Source organism: Heliangelus exortis, chromosome 20 (genome assembly GCF_036169615.1).
Source record: "Heliangelus exortis chromosome 20, bHelExo1.hap1, whole genome shotgun sequence".
Taxonomy (NCBI): Eukaryota; Metazoa; Chordata; class Aves; order Apodiformes; family Trochilidae; genus Heliangelus; species Heliangelus exortis.
The window spans coordinates 7,511,795-7,538,988 of NC_092441.1; the positions used below are offsets into that span (position 1 = coordinate 7,511,795).

General features: G+C 49.0%; 1 protein-coding gene across 16 annotated transcripts in view; it reads right to left on the reverse strand.

Annotated features, from left to right (window-relative positions):
- The window catches only part of MYOCD (myocardin), a 214,365-nt gene that overhangs the window by 24,567 nt on the left and 162,604 nt on the right, over positions 1–27,194 (reverse strand). For 8 of the 16 annotated variants that reach the window (XM_071764106.1, XM_071764100.1, XM_071764099.1 and 5 more), the window contains one exon: positions 1,274–1,339. In XM_071764106.1, the coding sequence (XP_071620207.1) occupies positions 1,274–1,339 (66 nt within the window). Of the gene's footprint in view, positions 1–1,273; positions 1,340–9,226; positions 9,249–9,313; positions 9,964–9,999; positions 10,388–27,194 lie in introns of those variants that run through there. The other 8 variants (XM_071764113.1, XM_071764114.1, XM_071764109.1 and 5 more) reach the window with 4 other exon arrangements.

Here is a 27,194-nt window from a genome sequence, read left to right on the forward strand (position 1 = left end):
TATTAGTCTGCAAAATGAATGAAGACATCACTAGCACTGGTTATTCAGACAGCTTGTCAGGGAATGGCACGTCAGCTTGAAATGGCTGAGGGTCTGGAGACAAGAGGACAGAGCTCCTGTGCTGGGTGTTGATAATCTTGGGATAATCTTGCTTAAGGCTGGAGGTAGAGGATGAGGTGGTGGCTGCATACAGCAAGAGGGTTTTGGGTTTTTTTGGTCTGCAGTGTGCAAGGTTGTAAATGTTTGGTGTCATTGGTAAAGTGCAGTCCTGTGCCCTGTGCCCTGTAGGGCAGTGTCAAGCACACAAACTCAATTGGTACTGCTGGTCCCTGTGTGTGATGGGGCTCCTGCAACTTCTCTGCCTGTGCCCACTTTTACAGAGCAGACTTTGCAGGTCAGGGGATGTAAGATGTTTTTGTCCACTGACTGTATTGCCAGTGTTTGCAATATTATAACAGATGTCACAGTATTTTGCTTAAAGCTCCTGGGGTCCTGGGATTGAAATGCCTGCCATTTGGTGGCAGGCAGCATAAAATCTGAATGCTTAAATAAATAAACAGAAGAAAAATGAAATTGAGTTCCCAACATTTCTCTGGTAGTGCTACAGGTTTCGAGATGCACCTGCAGAAAGGGATCATTTTCATTCAGTTACTGTTTTGGGCTCTAGTAACTGGCTTTCAGATGCTGAAAGATTACATGATAATGCTGGCCTGGGGCTTGTCCTTCAGGCTTGAATGCCAGGTTAGCAAGGACAAATGTGGTCAGAGATGGGAGCAGGACAGATGAAATTCATCACTGTGATGCAGACAGGATCAGTGGGGTTTCACCAGCTTCAGGTGTACAGTGACAGTTCTGCCCTGGCTGGGCACAGATATGTCTCATTCAGTTCTGTGGGTCTGACTCTGCCACAGAAGTTCCTGGCTTTTACAGGAGGATGTGACATTCTCTGCCCTTTCCCACATGGAGAGTGACTTCTGCTTGGAACTGGACATGCTTGTCCTGCTACAGTGAACTCTGGGACAAGGGATTATTCAGATGAATTTTTGGATGGCATAAAATGAGCATCTCTCCTGACTTCAGATTACAATCTGCATAGCTACCAGGGAAAAAAAATGTTTCTACAGGGCAGGAAGCAAAATCTCCCCTGGGCCCCATCTGCTCAGAGGTGGTCTGAGCAGGCAGCTGGTGCCACACGGTGCCCCAGCAGTGCCCAAGGGGAACACAACCCCTCTGAGCCCGGGGCAGGTGAAAAAGGCAGAAAAAAGCTACTCACGGGGCATGATGCCTTGGTCTGCCAGCTGCTCACGGGTCCTTCTCTGCTGAAGCCGCAGCTGTAGAACTGTGTGTGAGAGAGAGAGCATAAGGAAAACGTGCAAGATTTTACAGAGTTGCTAATGCATCAGGGGACAATCAGAGGGCCTGTGTGTGGCACAAGGGTCTGGCATTGATCCCAGCCCTGCTGCAGCAGAGCTCCACAGCAAGGACTGTCACTGAGGGGTGGGCAGCCTGCACCCACCCAGCCCTGAGTGCTGCAGCCTGGGACAGGCTGATCCCTGCCCTGGAACAGCAGCCTCAGGTGGCAGTGGCTTCAGCCCAAATAGTTTCTCAGCTCTGAACTCTGAATCTGGGAGGTTATCCCTCTCCTTAGCATTGTGGCTAGAGTTTTCCCATCACCCTGCTGAGGGCCTGGCAGCACATCTCCAGCCCTGCACAGGTTGGTCCTGGGTGCAGAGATGTTTCCTCTACTGAGAAGGATGTAGATAATGGGGTGAGGAGAGATTAGTGCTGTATGAACCCACAGCTCCAAGGACTCTAGTCTGCAGTCTCTAGTGTCCCTTCCTTTTAAAAACAGTGCACTAATGGATGGGAATGAACCACTCATCAGGGTCACAAAGTGCCTTAGTGGCATGGTCCCAGCTACACAACCTCAATTAGACCTCTAAGAGTCACCTCTCAGTACAGTCTGTAGTGACTGCTCACCACAGAGTACCTGCAGCCCACCCTGGGCAAGGCCAAGGACCTCTGCATGGCCCAAGACTGCACAAGATGGTTTGTTCCCTCACTCAGGCAATCCTGCCTGTACTTTGAGTTAGTAACATATGCTATACCTTTGTTTTTGCAAATTTGTCTTCAAGAAGATAGACAGTTGTATCATGAAATAAAACACAAAATTGGCTTCCATGTTCTCCTGCTGGAAACCAAGTACAGCTTGCCATGAGGACACCCCCCTTTCAGCAGCCACAAGAGAACCACACGAGTGTCCTCTGCCTACCAGCACAGCCCCAGCATCACTATAGCTGCCCCGAGGAAGGTGGTATGGGAAGAGGAAGAGGGAAGAGCAGTTGTCCTCAGGAGCAGACTCTACCAACAGCTCAGGGTCTGCACTGCAGCTTCCCTGGGACATGGAATGGACCTGAACAAGAATCCTTTCCAGAGGAGTCCCCAGAGCACAAAGCTCCCTGGGATGCCCTTGCCTGTGACTTTTCTATGTCCTCTGCACAAACCATGTCTCACATTCAGAGCAGATGTTCAGTGAAGCCTCATGTGGGACAACAATCTCCTGACAAATTCCAACACTTGTTCAGACACCAGAGATAGATTTTTTCTGTGAGCTAAAGATGTGGCCTTGAGTACCTGGCAAGGTCTGCTAGGGTGCTGTTCCTCTTATGCCAGGGTGAAGCTGGTGGCTGGGATCACAGGCTGCCAGGCAGTCTGTAGCCCTTCATTGCCCCATGGCACCACCCAGTCAGTGCTGGCTCAGCCCATGGACACAGATTTAGACCCCCACAGGTTTGGACATCTGGATCTACATCAGATCCAGGTGTCTGCATCTAGGTGTCATCCCCCTCAAGGGACACCATAATCAAACCAGGCACTCCATACTTTAGGTATGCCTGTCTTTCCTCCTTGCCTATAGAGGCAGTGTAATGGTACCCAGCTCGTGGTAGGTATCTTACACAAGGTGTTGTGGACTCCAGTTTCTCTGTACAGAACCTTCTCTGTGACTGGTCACAATACTGAAGAACCATTTACAGAGCTTTGCACTTCCCTTGGGGAGATGTAGCTTTGTGGAACTTTGAGCTAAGGGAGGTCAGGAACTGCCTAAGAACGAAGTGGCTTTGTAGCTTACCTGAGAATGGTTCTCTACTCTCCCAAGTCCTGGTCCAGTGTCCCAGATATTAGAGTATCTTGCCTTAAACTGAGATAATTTACACACAGCATTCCATCATTAAACAGAAGTCAGAGATAGCAAAGACTTCTAGAGCCTCATACAACACCCTGCCAAGGACACAGCAATCTGCACAGTACCCCAAGTGAGGACACTCCATGACTTCCCTTCACAGCTCCCACATATGCAGAATTATTTGCACCATTTCATTCCAGCTTCCGACACCTCCGGGCCAAGTGACACACCACATCCACACCACCGAGGGGGATGCTGTGCATTCAAAGCCCACATTCTCTGCTTCTGCTGCTCATTTCATAGCCCTTCCTAGCAGACAAATAATTTCACAACCTCAGGGTGCAGTCAGCTGCCATCCAGGTCTGTTTAGAGAAGAAGAAGATGTTCACAGTTCCCTGGAAGCATAGCTTGGAAGGTGATGATGATTTCCAATGGGGTAGCTTACAGGATTCAGTGTCTGCCTTGGTGCAAGAAATGCTGAAAACCTGCCTAGGTTTCACTGCCATAGCTCTCCCTTTGCTGGGAGCAGGACACAGCTCCCAGATCCCACCTTCAGCAGCAGTGCCCAGTCCCCACAAGCATCCCTGCTGCAGCCAATCCCTTCTCCAGCTAACAGCATCTTCACTATCTCCTGCAATGAGCACTGCTGGGGCATCACCACAGAGGGGACCTGATTATAATGATAATTTCGTGCAGGGACAAAAGGGCTTAAAATTATTTTTCATGCTGACAGGCATAGAAGTCATGACCCAGCAGTGACACAAACTGCCTTGAGCATGAGAGCTAAGCTGTTCCACAAGTGAGTGCCTCTATGCAGGCCATGCAGCCTCCCTCAGACAGGGTTTGTCTTGGGCCACATGGAGCTTACAAACTCCCTGGCTCATCATTAAGCCACAGATGAAAGAGAAGTTTATCCAGCCTTGTCTGTTCAGGGCAAGCTGACAGAAAATGTGAGGACAGGAAATGTGTGTCCATTTCCAGGAGTAACTCAAGCTTGATGATTGAAACAGTTAATTCAGGCAGTGAATATACATCCAGATCTGGCCACCCTTGTGCAGTAGGATGCATGCCTTCTCTCACAGATATCACCTCTATGAACCCAAAAGAAATGTAGCTGTGAACAGTGTCAGACAAGAAGACTGAACAACCCTGCAGGAAGAGGTAAAGTGGCCACTACTTTCTGCAGTCCCCGAATTCATGCTGCAGCTTGCAGCTCAAGGCTTGCACCTTTCCCTCAAAACCAGTGGTGCTTAAAGACAGGGCTGGAGGAGCCTCTAGCACCATACAACCCCCACTTAGGTGCTTCTTGAAGGGGGCCTGAAATCTGCTGAAGCTGTGTCTGACCCCAGCTGCATTCCCATCCTCTTCCTTTGCTAGATGTCTGGAGCTGAGTGCTGCCACTGACTCACTTTGAGGATGCTGTCATCTACCACATACAGGAATTTTTTTTTTTTTTTTTTCAGAAATATCCTTATTTTTCAAGGAAACTGTTTCAATTACACTTCAGAGGAACTGTTATATTGCACAGAATGATGGCTTGGGTACCACTGGTGAGACCAATCTTGGACCCACACTCTCAGCATCCTTGTTTCATTTCCGCACCAGCTTGAATGGTGAGAAGGCCTAGGTGACCTTTAAAGGTCCCTTCCAACCCAGACTACTCTAAGAATCCCCAGGGGAGCAGTCATGCACACTGGTCACCCTGTGGCACTGTCAGCTGCCATCAGCTGAGACACTTTCTTGTTTACAGCAGATCAGCTTCCCCCCATGGACCCAATGATGAGAAATCCCTCCCTAGGTGGTGCAAGGCATGTCAGAGCTATTCCTGTGAGTTTGCTAGTGAACTTTTTCTGTTAGATATAGTCCTCTCTTCTCTGCTAGCATGAAGTCCCATTTAGTGATACAGCTTCCAGAAACATCCCCTGCAGTGGGGCTGAGTGATCTGTCCAGAGAAGACCATCAGTCATCACTAGTTCTGGTGGCTCAAACTCTGAGAACTGCCCATGACTCCCAGTCATGAATCATCCTCCTCCCTAGGAGCTGACCTCAGAGTTTTAAGAAGTTAAGAGGACAACTTGGGCCTTGCCTGGCCTGGTGATGCACTGGAAAGAACATGTTCAGATCTCCCCTGCACTCCAGCAGCAGAAAGACCTGGCCTTCTGCTTCAGTCTGAGGGGCCCTTGTAGTGCAGTGCCCAGCACCTGGCAGGGATGGGACTTGCACCAGAGCATCCCTCTGCTGGGGCATTGCCAAAGCACCCTCTCAGGGTGTAGCATTGGCCCAGCAGAGCAGCACAGGTCCTGCTTTCCTGGACCTGCTGTTTTGCAAAACCACCTTGGCCAGGCTCTGCCCTGAGCCCCTCCCTGGCTCTTGGCCCACACTCCGCAGGGAGTCATGTGTCACAAAGTGATTTCTCTGTAGAATCCCATCTCCAGACCCACGTCACCCTCTGACAGCATGGCCTGTGTGAGACCCACAGGAGCAGAGATGAAATTCAACCAGAGACAGCCATGGAGAGCCCTGGACAGTCCTCTCCTGGCCTGGCACTGCCTTGGAGTGGGGCTCAGACACCCCGGCCTTATCTCTGCCTCTGATGTCCCCTATGAATTTCTGTGTTACCCAGGAGGCTGCACTGCTCCAAAACACTCATCTTACATCAGAGACAACAACATCTCTAAACTCACATCTGGGCTTGCATGTGCCTTGGAAGAGACCTAGGACAGACCTGGCTAGCAAGGAACCCAGACCACTGAATGGGCACAAGTCACCAAAGTACAACCAACTGAGAAATCCCTGAGGGCTGTGTCCATCACAATGGGCAACCCCAGCCTTGTCCTGAGAACAAGCCCTCCTCACAGTCACCCCTTCAGCATCCCCGTGAGCAGAGCCTTCTGCTCAAGCCCAGTCCAGTTCAATCCATGCTATAATAACACCTGACTTACAAACCTGTCTGTTAGCTAAAACACCAAGGTATAAGATGCTGGAAAACCAAAACAAAGCACAAGCCAATATACATCGAGTCAGTGTTTCACAAAAACTTCACAAAATCAGAAACCAGTGTCATCAGCTACAGTGAGGCTGTGGTCTGAATGCACACACTGATTGTGAATGGTACAAGTTCCCAACCTGAGGGGAAACACACACACACATGCTTTAGTTTTGGACACCAGGAAAATGAAAATAAAGGTTCTGCCAAAATGCCTGGCTTAACACCCTACCAAAACCTAATCTCTTCTGCCTTTATTAACTTGCTGATTTTGATCCAAATCACTCTTTCCATCACAGGCAGATGGAATAAATTCCTCTCCCATTCCAGCCAGCTTCATTCAAGCCCTGTGTGTAAGCCTGAACCCTTTTCTCCATAGAGCCATGCAAAATCTTCTCTGCAAATTCACACCCATGTGTCCACAATTAGGCCTGGATATTACCCCATGCTAAGCCATGCAGAGCCATATTTAGAGTGTTAAACTTTCACTTCTCACCAGTTATTTGAACTATCACTGATGTTATGCAGATGTTTGCCTTGTAAACTCTTTTTCTATGTCACTGGACAGAAAGGGTCAGAGTTAAGGTTAAGGCTGCATTTGCCAGCTTTGTTTGCTTGATCTGATGACAACAGCTTCCTGCTGCCAGAGGACAATTGGTTTGTATTCAAAGCAAGAGATCACTTCACATAAATGATTGTCTCTGGGAAGAGTTAAATATGTTTCTGGAACAGCTCTTAGAAGTCTTAGTTGATTTAGTGCAATCCTATTGATAGCTGGAACACATGGGATAGCATGGCAGGCTTGAAGAATCATCATTCCTGCAAAATTTGTCAGGATGACCTCAGATCTGTATATTTATCTTTGGCAAAACAGACAAAATAAACACGAACACAAATCCTCGAGGAAGCGGAGGGGGAACCTGAAGGCCTGCAACATGTTGGAGGTTTGAGCTGTCTCCACTGGAGCAGTCCCTGATGCCCTGTGCCAGGGTAACTACTGCCTCTCCACACTGGACTGCCGTGCTGCTTCTTCACTGTGGACCTCTGGAAAGTGAAGAGCAGGAGAATACACTATAGGACTCAAGGGAGGATTGCTGGGCACTCTGTGAAAAAGCCACTGTTTCCATCGGATCAGACTTTCCTGGCCAAACTATTTTTCTTGTTGCTGATGCTACCAGATGGAAGCAAGAGACTGGAAAGCTGACTCTTGAGCCACTCTCCTAGAGACACCTAAGTGCCACCAGCTTCTCGTTGCCACCTCCTTGCCTGACTCTCTTGCTCTGCTGTGTGCCACAGGGATTAAAAGAATGCTGGGATGAGGAAACAAGCAGCAAGTAATATATCTCTAGCAACCTTTCAAACACACGTATCTCTTTCAGCATCTCAGCATGCAGACTGTGGAGATAGAGACAGCAAAAATTTAGTTATTAAGATTATTAAGTTATTAACAATTGCCTGGAATCCTTCAAAAGGGACTCAGTCTCACTATGAGGCACGGAGCACAGCTAATCCTTCCCAAACCTGGGGAATGAGCAAAGCCTCACACGTGCCTGCACAAGACCTTTTCCAAAGCACTGTGAAGCACAGCTCCTTCAGCCTGGTCCTTCCTGGCTTCTCCTCTGCTCGCTCTGTGCAGGCTCCATAGCTCTGTGGTCACTGCTGCATGTGAGGGCCCCTGAGCCACTTGGAGGCTGTCCAGGGTGATGGAATGTTTGAGACATTCATCCCTCTGCCAAGCAGAGCACTGCCCCTCCTTGTGGGACTTTACAGCTACCAGCACCTGCGCATGGAGCAAGGACACCATGGGAACATCTGTCCCATAGACACTTCACACAAAAAAAGAGATTCGATCACCTTCAACCATTAAACGTAAGATTTTCTTCTCCATTCCCTGTGCTACTAAAAGTTCAACAAAACCTAAAAGCCTCAAATATATTTCTGCTCCTCAGCATCCCTTTTACCTCCTCTTGTCACAGGCTGCAATGACCAAGGCTGTGCTGTGGCTATGTCCTGTGCTACCTGCAGCCCTCCCTGCAGTGGAAGCACCAAGGCACAGTAACACAAGCCCAGCTCAGACATGATAAATAGACAGAAAAATCTTGTCAAATGGGAAAACTATCTTTCACAAGGCAACGGTGAGGGATGGCAGCTGTGGGAATAAGTCATTAACCAAAGAATACCCCACAAATTGACTGCCCTGGAAATGCTGAAAGACACACGAATTTATGGATGCAAAGACCCACAGAGTTTACTTTTACTGGAGCATCATTTGAGAAATATGTTTAGAGATCCCACTGTTAGTTCCATAATAAAGCCAGCTAACAAATAAACCAGAAATGAGCCTTAAAAACAATGCTGGTTCATTTGAGAAGAATGCAGGGATGGGTAGCAGAGCCCATGCTCTCTGTCAGAAAGGTGGCAGTGTTGCTTTGTAGTTGCTGGAGAACTAGTTACAGGCTGAGATTCTTTTTTTCAACTGCACAGCAATGTACAATAATATACCAACAAAATCTAAGGAATGACTTAATCTAATGAAATGTAAGATCAGAGCGATATGAAAACCACACCAAAGCCCTGGACCCCAGTTTTGTATAATTCTGCCAGACTAGGACACTTGTGTTTGCACACACACTCTTGAGTTTTCAACTAACTGCCAACTTTGTATTTGCTGAGAAAACAAACTTTAAGTTGACCACCCAGCTATCAAGAGATCCTGATAACACCACTCATGTCTACCATCAGTATCATAAATCTCTAATTTCGTTATCACAATGCACGAGGAGGCAAAAACACGCACAGTGTGGGTGACATGCCAGGCCGGGTGCCTGCTCCAATGTGACAGCCCCGTCCAGTGTTACAGCGTCCCATGAGGCACATGCAGCTCGTTTGCCTGAACGACCTCACAGATAGTATTCCCAGGGACAACATCACCTCTGGGGAGGTCAGAGAAAGCTCCACGAGAACATTTTTTGACATTACAGCAAATTTTACAATATGTTCTGTTCATTACAAAAATGACAAGTAAAAACACCCACTCGCAAAGCCCGCATACTTACTATAAATAAAGCCAGTGAATAAAGGCATGAATATCCAGCAGAGGGTCTGCCTTAGAAGTGACCGTCTCATAGTTCACCTTCACTCACCTTCACTCGTGCTGAATGTCCTCTGAGAAGCCCCTAACTGGAGCTTCCCCTAACTTAGGAGGCAGAGGCATGTTTTACTTGCAAACCCTCTGCGAGCAGCAATCAATTGTGTGGCTCTGGTTTTATTTCTCTGATGATGTCACTTTAAATACTTTTCATGTTCCATTTGTTATTTTTACTTCTAAAAATGACGCATTTCTTCAAATTCATTTTTCTCCAATTAGTCACAAGTTAATGGAACAAAGTCAGCTGCCTGCATGTCAAGGAGAGCATTGGGCCCGTCTTCACTGCCCATACTGCAGACAGACCTGCAAGAGCACCTGGGATACGCAGCCGGCGTTAGGCACCTTGTTTATCCCAGATGCCCTTTTGGCTTCTGGCCCAAATCCTTTGCAGCAGAGCCAGGGCAGGAGACCTGGGAACTTCAGCTTTACCAAAATAAACCACAGACAGAAATTGAAGACAATGAAAAAACAGGGAAGAAAACAAACAGAAAAGCAAAAGAGAGGAAGGAAGAAGTATTTCTCCACTTGCAGATCAGCCTCTGTAAGAGCAAAGCCCTGACAGCTCGTTGACCCCTGAATATTTTGCTCGCATGCTGCTTCCAAACATTTAATGCAAAACAGTCAGTGGCTACAGCTTGCCGGAGAGAAAAGTTTTAAGAGAAATCTCAAGGTTTTCCCTACCTGATCTGAACTTGCTCCGAATAAGCAAGGAGTGCTCAGACCCCAGGAGTGTCATGGTGACTCGGGACCAGATCCAGGCGCCCCTCACTTAAACCATGAACTTCCTCCAGAGAGAAAAACCGGCCAGACCGCAGCTACTGCTCGGGATTCATCCAGCTCTCCGGGACTCTTTGGGTGCTTTTACAGCCGGCTGGCAAGGAGCACCAAGTGGCTTTGAAGGATTTGGTCCCATCCAGCACTGACCCTCCACAGACACCGACTGATCCCCTGTGCCGTGTTGGACTAATTAACGAGGAGTGAGTGGGAGCCTCCTCCTGCCTGGAGTTTACCCCCAGCAGCTGGGTGTCCTGGCTGATGTCATCGTCTAGCGGGGAGCAGTGACTATCAGAAAGGGTCTTAGCAAAGACACAAGTTTGATATCTGATACTAATTACTACCGGCCGGTGAGCAGCCAATCAGGGCCGGCTGTGGGAGCCGCTCCGAAATATCAACAGAGCCAGGGCTTAACTCTTTGGAGCATGGGGAGAAGAAGGCCTCAGCACCCCCCAGGCTCCCCCACTGGGGTGACCAAGCTGGTCTGGGGCTCTGTGTGCCCCCCAGGCAAAGGAAGGGCTGGGGTCAGGGCAAGTGTCCAGGGTGAGGGGACAGCAGGTCATAGAACCCCAGACTGGTTTGGGTTGCAAGGGACCTTAAGGCTGTCCTGAAAAAAATCCTACCATTTGGCAGAACCACACCACAAACAACTCAAGGAGAAGACAGAATTCAGCAACACCCACAGTCTTAAATTGCAGCTTCTTGTAGTTTTTTTGCATTGCAAACCACTGGGATGTACTGTTCCTGCTGGCCAAAGCTCCACTCAGGTATCTCTGCTCCCTTTGCAGCCTGTCAGTTCCTCACATCTCCTCCATCATGCTGGACCTGCCTTGCAAGCTCCCTAAGCACAGAAGCCTGGGAGGTGGAGTCATGCAAAGATCACAGGTTCCTTGAACTTGAGTCACTGTGTGTGCAGAGGATAAGTGGATGAAATAGTATCTGCGCTTCAGAGTAAAGCTTTCTATTTAATTATTTGGTGGCTGTTGACCCAGATTAATGTGAAGTGTGGTGTGATTTAGCAGGTACATCCCATCTGCTGATTTGCTAGGGATTTGTAGGGGTGTCCCACCTGGCTGGCTTGACCTCCATGTCAATGGGTCACCCTTGTTCCTCCCTACTTATTTCTCAGGATTTTTTATTAATCGGCAGACAATTCCTGAGCAGGTGCCCTGGAGGGCACGTGTCAGATCAGCACTGTGTGCAGGATGTTGTGCTGGCTGTATCTGTCCCAGGGTGTGAAGGTAGTTCTGCACCAGCTGAAGAGTGAGCCTGCTTCTGTCTGAGCACACTGACACCAGACATCAGCTGTGTGAGGCACCCAGGCACCCCTCACACAGGGTGAGTTCCTCAGTGCCAGGGTTTGCTCACAAGAGATAGCAGAGTCTGTTCTGAAGGCCAGTGCCTGTGCAGGACTCCTGGTGTCATGGATTTGCTCCCTCTTCCCTGGCATTACAAGCCCGTGAGGTCTGGCTGCATCCCCAGGTTCATCCACCTGTGATGCTCACAGATTCTGGGGCTCAATTAGGAAATGCTGCAGGCAGTCAGAATGAGGATGAGACTGTTGCAGCTTTAATTCCTTTTTCTTGTCAGCTACAGCCTGTTGGCCATTGACAGTACTTCCCAGATCCCAACACTGAACACTGGCACCCTGCTGAATGACACCAAGAATGAAAGGAAGCAGCAGGAAGGTTGAATTGTTGACCAGAGGGCTCAAACTGCTGCATATGAACTCATCTAAAAATCTCCTTCTGGTTAAGCCAGAATTTTCTTAGGGAGGCTGAGGAGAAACTCTGTCAGCAGAAACATTTCAAGAAGATCACCACCAGTTGCCACCATTCTTCGGAAGGTGAAACAGTCACATAGCTACCAAAGACTGGAAAGACCAGGATTACTCCTGTATTACAGCACTGCTTTAGGTATTTCCATTGTAAATGAGGTCCTGACTGCAGTGAGTGATGGAGGGAGCTTCAAATACCAGAATAAATTACTCACAGTAGGGAATTCTTTTGAACTGAGAAGTCACACCCCGGAGCCATTAGATTATCGGCTGTGGGTTGCTCTCCAGATACCAGTAAGCCATCCCTCCTAATCTTCCAGCACACCCTATTGTTTATGGCACTGATTTATTTTAAAACAGATTGTTTGTTTCTATGTAAAATTGCATCTGTGGGAAAAAGATCCAAAAGAGCTGAGGTTTCTGTGAGATCCCTCTGGGGACTTGGAGGGGTCAGCGTGTGACACTGTGTCTGTGCCACAGAAAGCCAGACACCAGCAGGTCCCAGGGCTGTGGAGCTGCAGCTCTAGGGAGGGATGCTTCCCAACCCCCCCCAGGCACTACCAGGTGAGGCAGTATCTTCACAAGCAGCAGTATCTTCACAAGTGACACTGTGAAGTAGAAGTGGCCCCTGCAAAGTAGTTCAGAATGATCCCAGCTTGGTCCTAGCTCAGTGCTTAGCCCAGATCACAGTGTTTCTTTGGTCAGAAAGCTGTGAGCATGGATGGTCCAACACAACCCAGCCCCTTCTTTGTGATTGCATCAGGCCCTACTGAGTGCCACTGCAGTGGCATTTGGCTACCTTAAACTTGCCACTATATTTCCAGGCAGCTTAGCTGATCTGTCACCTCCCTATCTCCTCACTGAGCCCAAGGCATGGAATTTATTGCGGAGATGTCATGAGCTTTGTTCATCCTGACAGCAGATGGGCTTTGCTTGAATTCAAGCTGTGAACTATTTATCACAATGCTGCAAGCATCCAAGCAAGGTCCCTTAATTTATGAAGGTCCAGAAGATATTATGCAAGTGACAGCACGAACACAAAAATACTTCTGCACTTTACTAAAGCTACTATTAAGCTGCCTGATGTTTTCATCATAATATTTACTTCTTTGTAAATAAGCTAAATTCTCCGATCCCAATTCAAAACAGAGATCAGAGAATGAAAATAGGGAGATGACAAAGCTGTTTAAAGATTATGTAAAATGTTTTTTAACTAGCATAAATATTTGATTGTAAAATTCTGTCTGTTGTGTTTAGGGATGTGCAGTGAGTGCAGAGCCACAGTGGGCACTGTGGTGGTGGCTGCCCTGTGTCCTCTGTTTGGGGACAGGGGATGCACTGATGGTTTTCACCATCTCACTGGCTCTGGGTGATGGGCACAGTGGGGGTCACTCCTGACACACTAAGAGGTCCTTTGGCAGTGGCAGCCCCAGCCAGCACATCATCTCCAGGAGTTTCCGTGCAGGGGGGGTCAGAGAGGGTGAAGGAAGAGTTAAAAGGGTCAAAGTCTCAGCCTGGTTTGAGGACAAGGAGGCCAGTGGGAGGGGTGACACTCTGGATGGGAACTCTGGCTTGAGCACAGCTCTCAGGTCAAGCAGGCTGTGCTGGCAGGAGTCCAAGGACTTGGGGACTTTCTCTGCCCATGCAAAGCAGGGGAAACGGCCAGAGTAGACATGGCCTATGCTGTCCAGAGCCAGCAGTGGACTGCTCTGCCAAGAGCTGCCTCCTCACTCATGATGGTGGGGACACCAAAGTCAGGTTGCTGCCCTTATCAGGGGGGCCTTCAAAGCAGCACTGAGTGCGCTGAGTGCTCCCCTGGTGTGACCCACAGGTAGCAGAGTCTCCCGTGTGTCCCTGTGGGGAGTAGAACTGGGATGAGCTTTGCTGATTCCCTATGGGCATAACTGAGGGAGGAAAATGCTGAGTGGGACAGTGTATTTCTGTGTCTCACAGCCAGGATGGGTGAATTTCTCTTTTAATCCACTGCAGTTGACATTTTGGAGATGGTTTCCCAGTGGAGCTGGGCAGTCTGGTAACTTGCTTTCCTCAGGGAACCCCTCTATCACCCACAGCTGCTCTGATGTCTCAGGCCACCAGCAGGGCTCTCTCAGATGCTGAGCTTCCCTTAGAACAGTGCCTGGGGTCAGCCTCAAATGCAGCACCCCAGGAAAGGAGGGACTTACTCCTTCATCCTGCAAGTGCCCTGTGCATGGTGTAAACCAGGGCTACATGTTGGCTGCCTGTGTCCTTCCTCCTGCATCCCTCAAACTTCTCCACCTTCTTCTCCTTCCTGGAGTAGTCAGCCAGAGAGATCACTCCAGGCAGAAGTCCAAGCACACCTTCAGATCCCCAGACGATGCTGCTCTATGGGCTTCTCTAGGTTTCAAGTTGACTGTGTGTCTCTGAAAGGGTGTCATGGTGAACAAGACAATTGCTGCATGCAGGAACTGCTTGGCTCTCCTGTTCTTGATGACAGCCATGTGAGTATCCCTCCAGGTAGGTGCTCTTCGTCCTGCCCCAGCCTAGGAAGCACTCCTTGCAGCTGCATGGGTGCTCCAGGATCTCTACCAAAGCACGAGAACGGAATGACTGGCAGTAGGGTAATATCTCTACAAACTTTCATGCAATCCATTCAGACCAATATCAAGAGCAATGAGGAGAATGTGAGCATCCATCCTGAGCTGGTGTGTTTGTAGCAATGGCAAGCCTCTGGCAGATGGAGGGATGGATGGATGGATGGATGGATGGATGGATGGATGGATGGAGGCTGGCGCAGGAAAGAAGGTTTTTTTGTGCCTGACCTGGCTTCTCCAGGCTGTGCTGGATTGGTGGTTGGCTGGAAATGAGGAAACAAAGCAACAGCAGTGCCAGAATTACTTCCAGAGCCTGTAAAGGACACCTTTTGCTGACCTGTGCCCTTCTCACCCTTGGGAGATACTCGGCAGCGGTTGAGAGGGGCTTCACAAGTCCCATTGGTCCATGGCAGTGGGTTGGTAGCCACACAGTGCAGGAACCATCAGGAGGATGTGTGGGCACAGGACAATGTGACCTGAGAGCTGTGGAGGCTCTGCTGGCCTGGCTGGTGCAGTGACCTGCTTCTGTTCCCACTGCAGCTGGACTTTGGGCAAGTCACCTCTCTTCTTGGTTTCCTTATCTCTAAATGATGGATAACGAAGCTAACTGCTTCCTAAAGCTCTTGGAAATCTCCCTCTGAGCAGAGCCAGATAAGAGCTGTATTGTTGTAAGCCCTGCAGCAGCTCCAAAGCTGGAGGTTTCCCTACAAATCAACCTGCCCAGCTCTACCTCTGCCCCCAGTGGGAACAGCAACAAACTGAACATCTCCATCCTCATCCCTCCTTCCTGCTCACTGCTCTCTCTCGGGACAGGCACTTGTTTGGTGGTTCAGCCCTAAATAAGGAGCGTGGTTTTGGGGAGCAGGGTGTGACAGGCACTAGTGAGTGATCCGAAACAAAACTGGGCCTGCACTAGTGGTGAGCAGAACTAAAGCCCCAGATATACATTGGATGGGCTGGGAGCATTATATATTTCTGGAATGCCTTCTGGTCTTTATTAAAATGAAACCACAGCCAGCCCAAGAGAGCTCATCGCCCAGGCACAGGGCCAAGTATAAGTTACTTCTACAAATATTTATTTAACCATATCAATGACAAACTCTTTTGTATAAATGTTTTTATTTAATCATAATTTACCAATTATTTTAAATCAATTGTTTGCCTCGTTTCTAAACACTAATCAAGAGGCTTGCATGAGCATTACTCAGGCGGATTAGATGCATTATTTCACTGACACTTGTGCCATTGCTTGCCTGCCTTGGCCATGGAAAAGGGTGTAGAGAGACCCCAAAGTTCACTCAAACTGTCACATTCATGGAGCATCATGTCTGCAGTATTGCCAGCCCTCCCCACCTAGGTAACCTCTGGGCTCAGATGAGCTCCTCAGGCAGAGGGATACACAGACACTGATCCCACCTGAGCCTCTCAGGACAGGACCACCCTCCAGTCTCCCTGGACTAATCCTCTTTGCCCTCATGGAGATGTCAACCCTGTCACAGGTGCTTCAAGTGCCCTACCCTGCCACTGACTATCCCTCACACCTGAGTCTGGACCTCTCACCAGTGTAGGAGAGGTTCCTCAGTGCCCCACAATTCAGAGTATCTGGCAGGAACACGACTATGGACTCTGGTTCGGGGCAAAACAAGAGCCTGTGTCCAGCACCCTGCTCTCTGAGCTCCCTCACCTCCTCAGCTAGGCTCCCAGCTTCCAGGACTCTTTTGCCCCCATTTCCTCACCCATGGACCTTCTCCACCTCCATTCCAGACATAAGACAAGACTTAAACCCAGAGAATCTGTGGCTTCTGCCGGGATCTGCCTCCTCTCAGGCATTACATGACACAGGTAGAGGTCGAGCTGCTGGGCAGATGGGCTCTGGGGAGGTTTCCGGGCCAGTCCTGTTATGGCCCGGGGTCCCTGCACATGGCAGCCTCTGGCTCGCACCTCTGGGGAACGGCAGCTCCCCCCTCTGCCACGGAAGCCCGAGGCAAGAGCAGGAATCTGAGGTCTGTACGCCTTCTTTATTTATAGGACTTGAGGCTGCTACTGTCCTGCACCTCCGCTCACTGCTCGGCAGCGCCTGCGGGGAGCCCTGGGTGCGCAGACCCGTTCAGCGTCTGCAGCACAGCCCGGGCAGCTCTCTGCCTGCCGACTGCCCCAGCATTCCCTCTCCGGCAGCTCCCTGCCTGCCGACTGCCCCAGCACCCCCTCCCCGGCAGCCCGGGGCCGGGAGGCTCTCCTGATGCTGCAAGAATCCAGTCCTTCACCAGGGTGTCTGGGGGGTTGTCCTCCACCGGTCACCATTCATTAGGAAGTGGGGCTGTGCTGACATGAAGCTGGGAATGCTGGTGGTTGATCCTGCTTTACAGCAGCCCCTCCAGGTCTCCCGCTTCAGTCAGTTTAGGCTACTCCAACACGAGAGAATGAAAAACCTTTGAAAGTCTCCCAGCTGGGGAGTGATACAGAGGTGCCAAGGTTTGCAAAACACCAATTTGAAGATGAATAACCTGAGTAAAGACTTTGTTACAGAGCTGCAGCAGAGATGCAAAATTCCCAGAAAATCTCTTCCAAGATAATGAAACCCAAATAAACATAGAGAGAAACGGGGGCAAGTTTGATATAACCATGGGAAAAATAGAACTAAGTGCTAGGTATAACCTTCAAGCGTATGTTTGTTTTTTTCTGAATGACGAGAACAGGGCCAGAGCAGTGGGGCACTTCAGACCGGGTAGCTGCATATCCCCCGAGGGAAACCTCTGCACCAAGGACACTTCACAGGGGTGGTAACGGGAGCTTCCTCCTGCTGCCTTGTAAACAAACTGGGGAATTATTTGGACAGGGCTCAGAAATGCTGTGTAAACAGAGACCTGATGCTATAGTGCAGATGAAGAGGAAAATCTTGGAAGTAAAATCATTCCACACACTGCTCTGAAAAGCCTTTTCCTGTCCATTCTGAGTGAAAATAAACCTACAGGAGGTGTCTGTCCATGACCTTTGCAGTATCCTATTTCTTACAAATCTGTTTTCTGCAATTAAGTTTTTTTGTTCCTTGAAAGTGTTAGGGGATTTTTCAGAGCCTCGTGTCTGGATGCAGGAAGGGACCTCACACCTGATCTGTGCTGGTGGTGGGAAGTGATTCCTCCCCATTATGGGGGAGGTGGAAGCCTTGGGACACCCAGGGGATACCTTTCTCCCCTTACTCTGGTAGGAGTAATAGAGCTGCTATTCTGGGAGAGCCACATTCATCCTTCCCAACTTCACTATCTAAAAATTAGAGGCAGAATTCAGCTTTCAGGTCTCCTGCACAGGCAAGGACAAAAGCAGGTGCTGGCAGAGGGCCATCTGCTCTTCTTATCTTCCACACTGAGCTCTGACTGGGAGGAACAGGGCTTTGGAGGAAACACTCTCTTTCCATCAAGCAGAGAGGAAGCCAAGATGACAGCTAAGACTAGATTCTAACTTTCAGATAACTGACGTGAGGGGAGATGAATCCCACCAGACATGGCCAAAACTGAAGTACAGAGGACAGTTGATCACTGGGCATCAGGTAGGGATGAGAATAGAGGGAATGGACCTGGAGGGGCCAAAGAGATTCCTGGTGATATGAAAGCAATGCAGCAACACGATCAGAAAAGAACAGATCCAGATCTGTGAGAGACAGTGACACAAGCAGTACTGAGTAGAGGCTTTAGAAATCATTCAGAATGGGACAGGTAAAACTGGTGGTACAACACAACTTTCCAAGCAGTGGGCTGCAGGTTGGAGCAAGCCCTGTTCTACCCTGCCCTCACCTTCCCTCCAGTCCTCCTCTAAATTCTCTCCAGATGGCCATCCAAAACTGTGTCAATATATTAAGAAACTGTATTGCTTATGGGAAAAGCAGCAAACCTGCCACTCTCAGGACACGACTTAACAAAACCTTCAGATGTGGAGCTGTGGCCAATTTGTACCCATTAGCTTAGACAACGTGGCAGATATCATCTTTTTATGGCTGTGAGGGATGGATTCTTGGTTGTGGTTCAACCTGATCTTATCTCTGGCAGAAGTTTTACTGTTTACTGTACAATTGCAACATAAATCGTGTCATACAACATCAGTGTCCCTTCGTGGTCTGGGCACAGAGAGGACAACATTAGGGGTCTTCACATGGCAGCAGAGTGGTTTAAGTGGATGTAGACAGAAGCCCATGAAAAGCAGACCAAAGTGGCTTCCCTCAAATACCTAACCCTGCCTCAAATGTCTCTCGTCCCCTGTGGTGTTGTGGGACCAGCACATCTCTGTCACTCTGGCATGTGTGCAGATGTCAGCCTGCAATCAATCTAGAGTGTCTTGTATGAAGCAAAGTGCTGTCAGTCTCCCTACTGAATCTGAATCCTCTTGGAAAAAACCTCCAGAAGTGATCCCTGAGGCTTTTTGCATGGAATAATACTAATAACACATGCTGGGGCTGATCACATCCAGGGCATGAAAAGCATTTGCACAACACATGCAGGTACAGTCAGAGGGCTCCTACAGGGAAATGTCACAGCCTGATACACAAGACATTACATATTCTTCTTGGCATACTTCACCAGCAAAATTATGTGAAGACCACTGAGAACAGTGATGTTCTTGGTCCACTGCAACACCTAAGTCTGTGCCGATGGTCACAGGACCAGATGGTCCAAAGGGATAAGAGAGTATGAAGTCACAGTAAGAAAAAGAAAGTGCCTCACAGTGATGTGCAGGACAGACAAAATCAAGTGAAGGACATTTCTCCCATGAAATATCAAAGCACTTGTTGAGGTCATGAAGAACTATAGAAAATTGGATGTGCTGTGGCCCATTTGTTCTGACTTATTCTGCCTGAAGAGTGGGTGTCATGTGATGCAGCTTCAGACCTCTCATCCCAAACTGGCCACCCGGGCACATCTGGAAATGCTAAATATACTGGGGGGCAAGGAAGGATTCCTGGGTTCTGCACTTATTTTAGGCCAAGTATTTACGTAAGATACTTTTCTTATCTTCTCTAACTATTTATAGCCTTGTTTGTATGTTTGGGACCCAGACGTATCCCACTATGCTTCAATAAATCTGAAATATCTTTGTTGACAAAAAGAAATATTGTCGCTGTTAATAAAAAGAAAGCAATCCCTGTATTGAGTTACTTGTATAGCTGATATTCCAGGAAATGCTCTCTGGGCAGATGTTGACTCATAAACATTAATTTTTAATTTTTATTTCTTTTTTTTTTTTTTAAATAAAAATTTAATAATTAAATGTTTTAGTCTAATAGGTATCACTGCTATGAAGATCAAACAAAACAGACCTTCCTTCTACAAAATCTGATATTGTCACTACCAGTCCTCACCACATACCCTCATCAATAGCAATGTAAAATGACTTTCAGGTGCCACCCATCCCCAGGATTGCTTGTGCTTGGGCACAAAGGTGATGGGGTACAGGACCAAGCTGTGTGGCTGCTCAGACCACGCGTGGGGGTCCCACATGGGGCCATTCAACCCACTTGGACGTGTTCCTACATGACCTCCAGTAGGTGACCCTGCTCTGGAGGTGGGATGGACTCAATGATCTTTTGAGGTCCCTTCTAGACTCTAATTTTCTGTGATTTCTGTGAACCACCCATTTGTCACCAGCTTTTCTAGATTAAACAGAGTCGTGACAGAGGGGTGGTCCTGAGGGAAGGGAGCACATTCAAAGTGATCCATTACAGCAGGAAAAAGAAATCACCTCTTCTGTGAGGCAAGGTTTTCCATTTTTATATAAGGCAGGGGTTCTGCAAGCTATTCAGTGACTTGTCTTGGGGATGAGCACAGGTAATTTCAGCAGGCTGCCAGCAGGGTGATTTAGGTACCTCCAGCCTCGCATCTTTTAATAAAAAGCTTTGGAAGAATCTTTGCTAGATTCTTGGCTTAATGTGAAATGAGATTTGGTGCATTCCCTGTGAGTGGCAGCTGCTGAGCTGTCCAGTTGCATGGGGTGGTAGGGACAGCCCCAAAACCTTTCTCCTGGAGCGGCTCTGGTAATAATGGAGAAGAGCACAGTGGGGTGGGATGAGGAAAAGCCACGTTGTGCTCAGCCCTTTCCCCATCACACTGGCTCAGAGGGATGAGCTGGTGGGCTCCAGCACCTGGCCCCCTTGGAAATGAAAACAGACAGGCTCAGCTCCTTTAAAATGCCTTAAATATTCTGAAAATGAAAGGAGGCAGGTTAGTTTGATTTCATTTACTCTGAGATTTTATTTTAATGTAAGTTTGATAGCTAAATGGAAAGCAAATGTCGTGCATTAAAGGGAGGCGGCTCGGCCCAGCGGCGGGAACAGGACTGGTGCAGGAACATTTTTCTAAAGATCCCTTCTGGAATGTTATTTTGAACTCTTTGAAACGGCAAAGGTTTTTAGACATTGTATGTTTTGTTAAGTGTCCCTTGGGCAAGCTGGGTTTAAAATTAGTCAAACTCTTTCACTTTTTTAAACCATTCCCTGAAATAGTTGATATAAAATTTGGTGGGAATTCTGCTGAGAGCTTAAATTGGCTGAAACAGACAACCTAATGGAAATGACATTTGGGGAAAAAATGTAAAAAACCTGGGTTTCTTTCTGGCTTCCAATGACATAATCAGGACAAAGCAGGACTGCCTGCTTCTCCAAGTGCTGGTCTGACCCCAGAGCTCTGGTCACCAGTTTCCCTCGTGTGGGAGAAGGAGGGAAGCAGCTGGAGAGAGCTAAAAGTGGGAGATGAGTGCTCTGGTATGGCACTGCCTGTCCTCAGTTGTATTCCTGTGGGCTGATGTTCATCACCTGTGGGTGATCAACTCACCCTGGTAGGCAGGTCAGCAAACATCCACAGCCCTGTCTAGAGGTGTGTGGTAGAGCTCTTGCTCTTTGTTGGGACACCTGGATGGTTCTTATGCTTGGGAAAGGAGGAGCAACAGGTTTGGCCCCAAGAGGAAATATGGGAGAGTTCCCTTGGTGATGCCCAGAGCATTGCTGCATGGAGGTGTCCACCCCATGTCCCAGGGGGACCTGGATCACCTTCCATGTGGTCACATCGTGGCAGATGATCAACATCTTTGTGACACGTCCCATTATGGTCCCAAGAAACCAAGTTCTGGATGAGATTGTGTCAACCTGCCCTAGCCTAGGTCCAATGGAGGGACACATGTTCTCTGACTGCTCTCTTCACCATGGGAGTCAGATGTGCTGATTGCTGTGGGCAGTCTGGGCAGATGCTCTGTGCCCTGGTCCTGTGGTTCTCCATGGGATGTGAGGAAGGCTTGTGCTGAGAGTACCAACCACTTCTCCATGACTTCTTCAACTGTGAGCTGTGGTGGCTCAAAACATGCCCCAGAAACACATCTGGGACCTTCCCCAACTCAGTAGCTTATTTACTTGAGGCATTTTGTCACTTGGGGAGATAAAGCTTCCTTCACACACCTCAGGTTCCTTTCAGAGAAGCTGGGAGATAAGAGCTGAGAGACACTGGCTCCTACTTGCCCTGAACCTTGGAGGATTTTGAGGAGAGGCCTCTTTGGGAAGCCACCTCTGCTATCTCTTTGACAGGTGTCAGCTGTGCTGTGAGCAGCCAGCACAGACCAAGATTAGCCCACTGTGTCTCCTGCCCAGAGTGCTCAGGCTCTCCAGGCATTGCTTTAAAACACAAAATGGGAAGGGATTTTGAGCTGAGATAGGAGGCTTTATTCAGCAACGGTCTGACCTAAGGACCTTGCTATCAGCAGCCCCAGCAGCAATCAGAGATGGGGTCCTGTCCCAGAGGAGTCTGACTGATAACAGGGGGAGGGGCTGCTCTGCCATCACTGCTCCCAGCTTAGTGTCTGGTGTGTGGGGGTTGAGAATGTCCTTTGCATTCTGCAATCGGACCCCCAAGGAGTGCCAGAGACACAGCCACATCAGAGCAGCTGCTTGGGAAAGTGGTGATCCCTTTGGAGAAATCGAGTTGGATGAACCCTTGCACATGTGTTACTGAAAAGACACCTGATTTGGGAGATATTCACATGGCTATGGAATTCATATCAGCTAGGGAAACAGACACTTCCACTGCACAAACTGAGCCATGAAAGTGATCCCTGCCCTGAAGCTTCCTAGTTGCTCCTACACACATGGAGAGTGAATAAACATAGCCTATGAGCAGTAGAGTTCAAAGGATGTGGGTTACGGTGTGAGTAGGAGATGGCTCAGTGTGTGGAGAGCAGGTTCTCCTGACAATGGGCCAGGGTCCCATAGGGAAAGTAAGGACTGCTCCAGGGGAGACCAAGAAGACAAGAATGCAACACACTGATTGCAGATGTTTAGGGCCACCGGTTCCTGTGGGTGGTGTGTGCATGGCAAGATGGAGAAACTACTTTAGGAAGCAGAGCACTGGCTGGCACCAATGCTCAAGAACCTGCCTTTGTCACCCCCCAGCTCAGGGAAGTCCCTCTCCAGCATGTCACTTCTTGGCCCACTTCCCAACCCACACAGTCTTTACTGAGATGTTAAATTCCTCTGGATAGGGGTGTCCCTTGTCATGGTCTGCACAGCTCACATCCAAATGCCTTGTGTTCCTGTTACCTCACTGTACATGGCATTTTTTTCTGGAATTTCTGCACTGCTGCCCAGCCAGTCAGATGGCCTGAAGCACCCTGCAGCTTTCCACAAGCTTTTGCTTACCAGCTGTGGCCAATCTATAGGTTGCAGGCACAGGAGAAGCCCTGCAGTCTGGGCAGGACCCATGTATCCATGGTATGCATCTATTGTGGGGCCCAGCCTGGTAGTACTGAATGTTGGCATTCTGCATGGCACCCACATTTTCATGCCAAGCTAAACTTTCCTGTCCTTTTCAGAGATATTTATAGATGGGAATCTTGACAAGAATGAGTTTCTGTTTTGGAAGGAATAGTTCTACTTATTACTAACTCTGATTTAAGGGGGTGTGTGCGTGCTCAAAGGTGCAAGCAAGTGACAAAAACGTCACTGAATCCCTGGGGGAAAAGGTGGGGAAAAATGACACAGTCTTTACACTGGATGCTAAAAAACTTGACAGAAGCAAACACATTCTCCCTGTCCAGGGTGGTGTGTGGGGCCAAGGAGGAGGGGCAGGTGCTGCCAGTGGTGCTTTGCTGGGCTGTGCTGCCAGCAAATGGGGCTGTGCTAGCAAGGGAAACCTTCCTGCCACCCTGCTGACTGCTCCTGCCTCACTGGACCAGTATGTGCTTAGTTCCAGTGTTTTCCAGAAAGGAATTGTTTTTTTTTCCCAGGGGAAAACTATTGGCAAAGAGGATTATATAAAGTTGTCCTCAGGCTCACTAATGTCTCAGAAAGACAAACACATCTCAGCTGTTTTCAGAGGACTGAGTACAAGGCACCCCAGCTTGGAAAGGGCAGTATCTCTCAGCAGACTATTGGAAGGTTTTCACCATTGCCATAGTGACAAAGGGGACAAGCAGTAGATACAATTGGAATGATCAAGTGTTTATTCCTGGCAGTGGCAAACTCTGGGAACACAAGATGGCAGGCATATCCAACAAGCTCTCCCCTCACTGCCTGCTTCCTCCCACCTTTCACGTCCTGGATGACCAACCCCTCTGACTTTGCTTTCTCACACATTTCTGCCTCCCAGAGCCTCCTCCTCCTGCACACTGGGGTTGAAGTCTCTGCAGTTGGAGGTTGTCCTCCAGGAGGAAGTTCTGTGGCACTCTTAAAGCAGTGGTAAGATCTGATGAAAAGCAGTGGAGAACTGTTGAAACCAACTGACTGGTACCCAAAGCTTTGCTGGATGCTCTGCTTGCTGGGGAATGCACCAGGTTGCTGTGGTGAACAGTTCCCATTCCTCCTTGGCTGCACACCAAATGACGAAGAGAAAAATCTGTACTACAGCATGGGAGAGAAGAAAGATTTGTTCTCCTTCTTCTATTTACATAGAAGAAGAGAACAAGAATGGATGGCCAAGCTCAGATAAGGATGGACATGTCCTCTGAAGTCCCCCCCTGCTTCTTCTCTGGAGAAAGGGTTGGACATCTCAGACAATAGACACAGGAAAGACATAGTTGAAGTAATCCTCTGGGGACAACCAACCCTGGAAGAGGGAGGCCAAGATGCCAGCTTCCCAAGCAAGCTGAGACAGAGTGGCAGCTCTGGAATGCATTTATTATAATCCTAATCATGGCTTTTATTGGTCTTTATTTTTGTAGCTATTTCTAATATCACAAATATTTGCATTTCCCTGATTTTCTTAGGTCCACATCACACTCACAGCTGCCATCTGCTCACAATGCCATCTCAGAGAGGTCACTCAGATGAATGAGGAATCACACAGGATCAGGCCTTCAACCCCTTGGAAGACCTACACCAGACATGCAATTGGGAATGGTGTGAGGCTGGACCCATCTTAAGCCCCTCCTGCAGAGACCCATTTGGACATCATCCTCTTTACCAGCATACACTGACAGCAGGGAAAGCTGGGACAAGGGACAGGTCCTGACCCTGTCCTTCAAATGTAGCTGGGCTCCAGGCTCTTGGCTGTGAGCCTGCTCCTGCACTGAGATGGGCCAGGATCTTGTGGAGAATCAAAGGTCTGTGGGATCCTCCATATTACAAAGGACACTACACTGAGCAGGTTGGGTCTTCCTCCTGCCTGCTGTGCACATTGTCCCCAGCTTGGAGGTGAATTCCAGGTGGGCTGAGTGTGGGGGGTGCTGGGAGAGCAGGGGCTGTGTCAGACACCAGCTATGCCACAGGGCTGCTCGCCACAGCTTTTACTGGCCCAGAGAGAAGCCATGGCCATGAATGCTTTGCTACACCCAGGACTGCCACCTCCTCTTGGCAGCCCCAAGGAAGGAGGTGCAGAGGCAGTGACAGCCACTGGTGCAGTGGTAGAGGCTGTCACAGCACAGAATCACAGAATCATAGAATCATCCAGGTTGGAAAGGACCTCTGAGATCACCAAGTCCAGCCCTTGATCCACTGCCACTGTGGTTCCCAGACCACGGCACTGAGTGCCACATTCAGTCTCTCCTTAAAAACCTCCAGGGACGGAGAATCCACCCCCTCCCTGGGCAGCCCATTCCAATGCAGCAGTAGCCCCACACAGGGCTCACAGCAAGGACCTGAAGCAACACTTCCTCCACTGGAAAATGTGCAGAAGAGACCATGAAGCTCACAAACAAACCAGGTCAGATTTGGATGCTCAGAGCAGTCCCTCCATCCCCCCCTGGAGCCCATCACACAGTGAGGAACAGGAGCTCTGCCAAGATGTGTGCTTAGCACAGTGTGACCTCCAGCTTGGTGGGGTTCCTGGGTGTGCTGGGTTCCTGGGGAGCACGTGCACAGCAGCTCCATGCTGGGGCAAGTGTTTGCAAGGCAGAAGCATGTAAATTCAATCCCAAGTGAATATTCATCTGATATTTCTCACCAGAGTGTATTTTTGGGTCTCCTGTTTAAAAGCCTTCCACTTAGGGAACAGAAACAATGGCAGATGATTGAAACTCTCAGTCACACAATGTGAATGCCAAAAAAAATGGCCAAGTCAACCAACAGTTGTTTAAGCTCTTTGCTCATGAATAAGGGCACATTGGCAGAGCCCTGGGGAGCAGCCAGATTTCTGGCTGTGGGGTCTCTCTGCTTCTCCTTGCCAAGTGCCTGTGTGTGGAGACTTGCTGGGTCTCACCAGGAAAGGGAGGTGAAAAGCTCCTCAGTATGAGAGAAGCTGTCACTACTCCTCTCTAATGTGCAGCACACACATCCTCCTGCCCCTCTGCTCACATCTCGGTGAGCTCCTGCCTCTCCTCTGCTCTGAGTGCCTGCTAGGAAGGATTCACTGAGTTCCCATGTGAGTTGTGCTTGTCTTTGCCCTCTGCACCTCCACTTCTCCCTACCTGGATGTGGAGCTGGGGTTCCCTGGAGCTGTGCCCAGGGAGGAGCCAGGGTGAGCAGCTGCAGGAGCTGTGTGTGGCAGACAGGTTGTGGATGCCCTAAAAAAATCTCATTGTGGGACTGTGTGGGACAGAGATTTGGTTGGGGGCAACTTCTGAGAGACCATTTGCTCTTTTCCAGGCACAGAGAGTTAGTGTGAGTATTTAGCAAACCCTCTCCATCTGCTTGCACACACTGCAGCAATGCCCCTTCTCAGCACCCAGAAACTCCCAGTCTAGAAAAAATGGGACTTCAGTGTGTCCTGGGAGATGAAAGACATCAAAATAAACAGACCATTCTGGAAAGATGAGACAATTTCAGAGGAAGAGCTGATAACCAGAGCCTCTGCTGCAGCTCTTAGCCCCTGTGCCCCTGGCAGGTTGTGCCTGGCACTGGGCAGCTCCTGTGATCCAGGAACCACCAGGCTGCAGTTTGCTGGCCCTGACCCTACAGACAGCACTGTGTCTTTATCCTCCAGTGAATCATCTCTGGTTTAAAGTGATCTGATCAGTATCCACTCTTTGCAGGGAAGGCTGTTCCTCTATCTCATTCCTGACCTTCAAACTGTATTTCCTCATTTTCAGATTAAATACATAATGACCAGTTTATACCCATTTGTTCTTTTGCCAGCAAAGATCTTTAGCTTAAACGGCCAAAACCAGCTCTTCCTAATCCCTGGTATTTACCCCAGACTTATGTGCAGAGAGCAATGGATGTGTCTCTCTTGAAGCAGGCAACCAGAACCACAGGCACCTTTCCAGAAACAGTCTCTCCAGGGCTCCCTGGCACCAGTTGCTCCTTATCACTGCTAGGAAAAGACATCTTGAGGCATCCTGAACTTGCATTT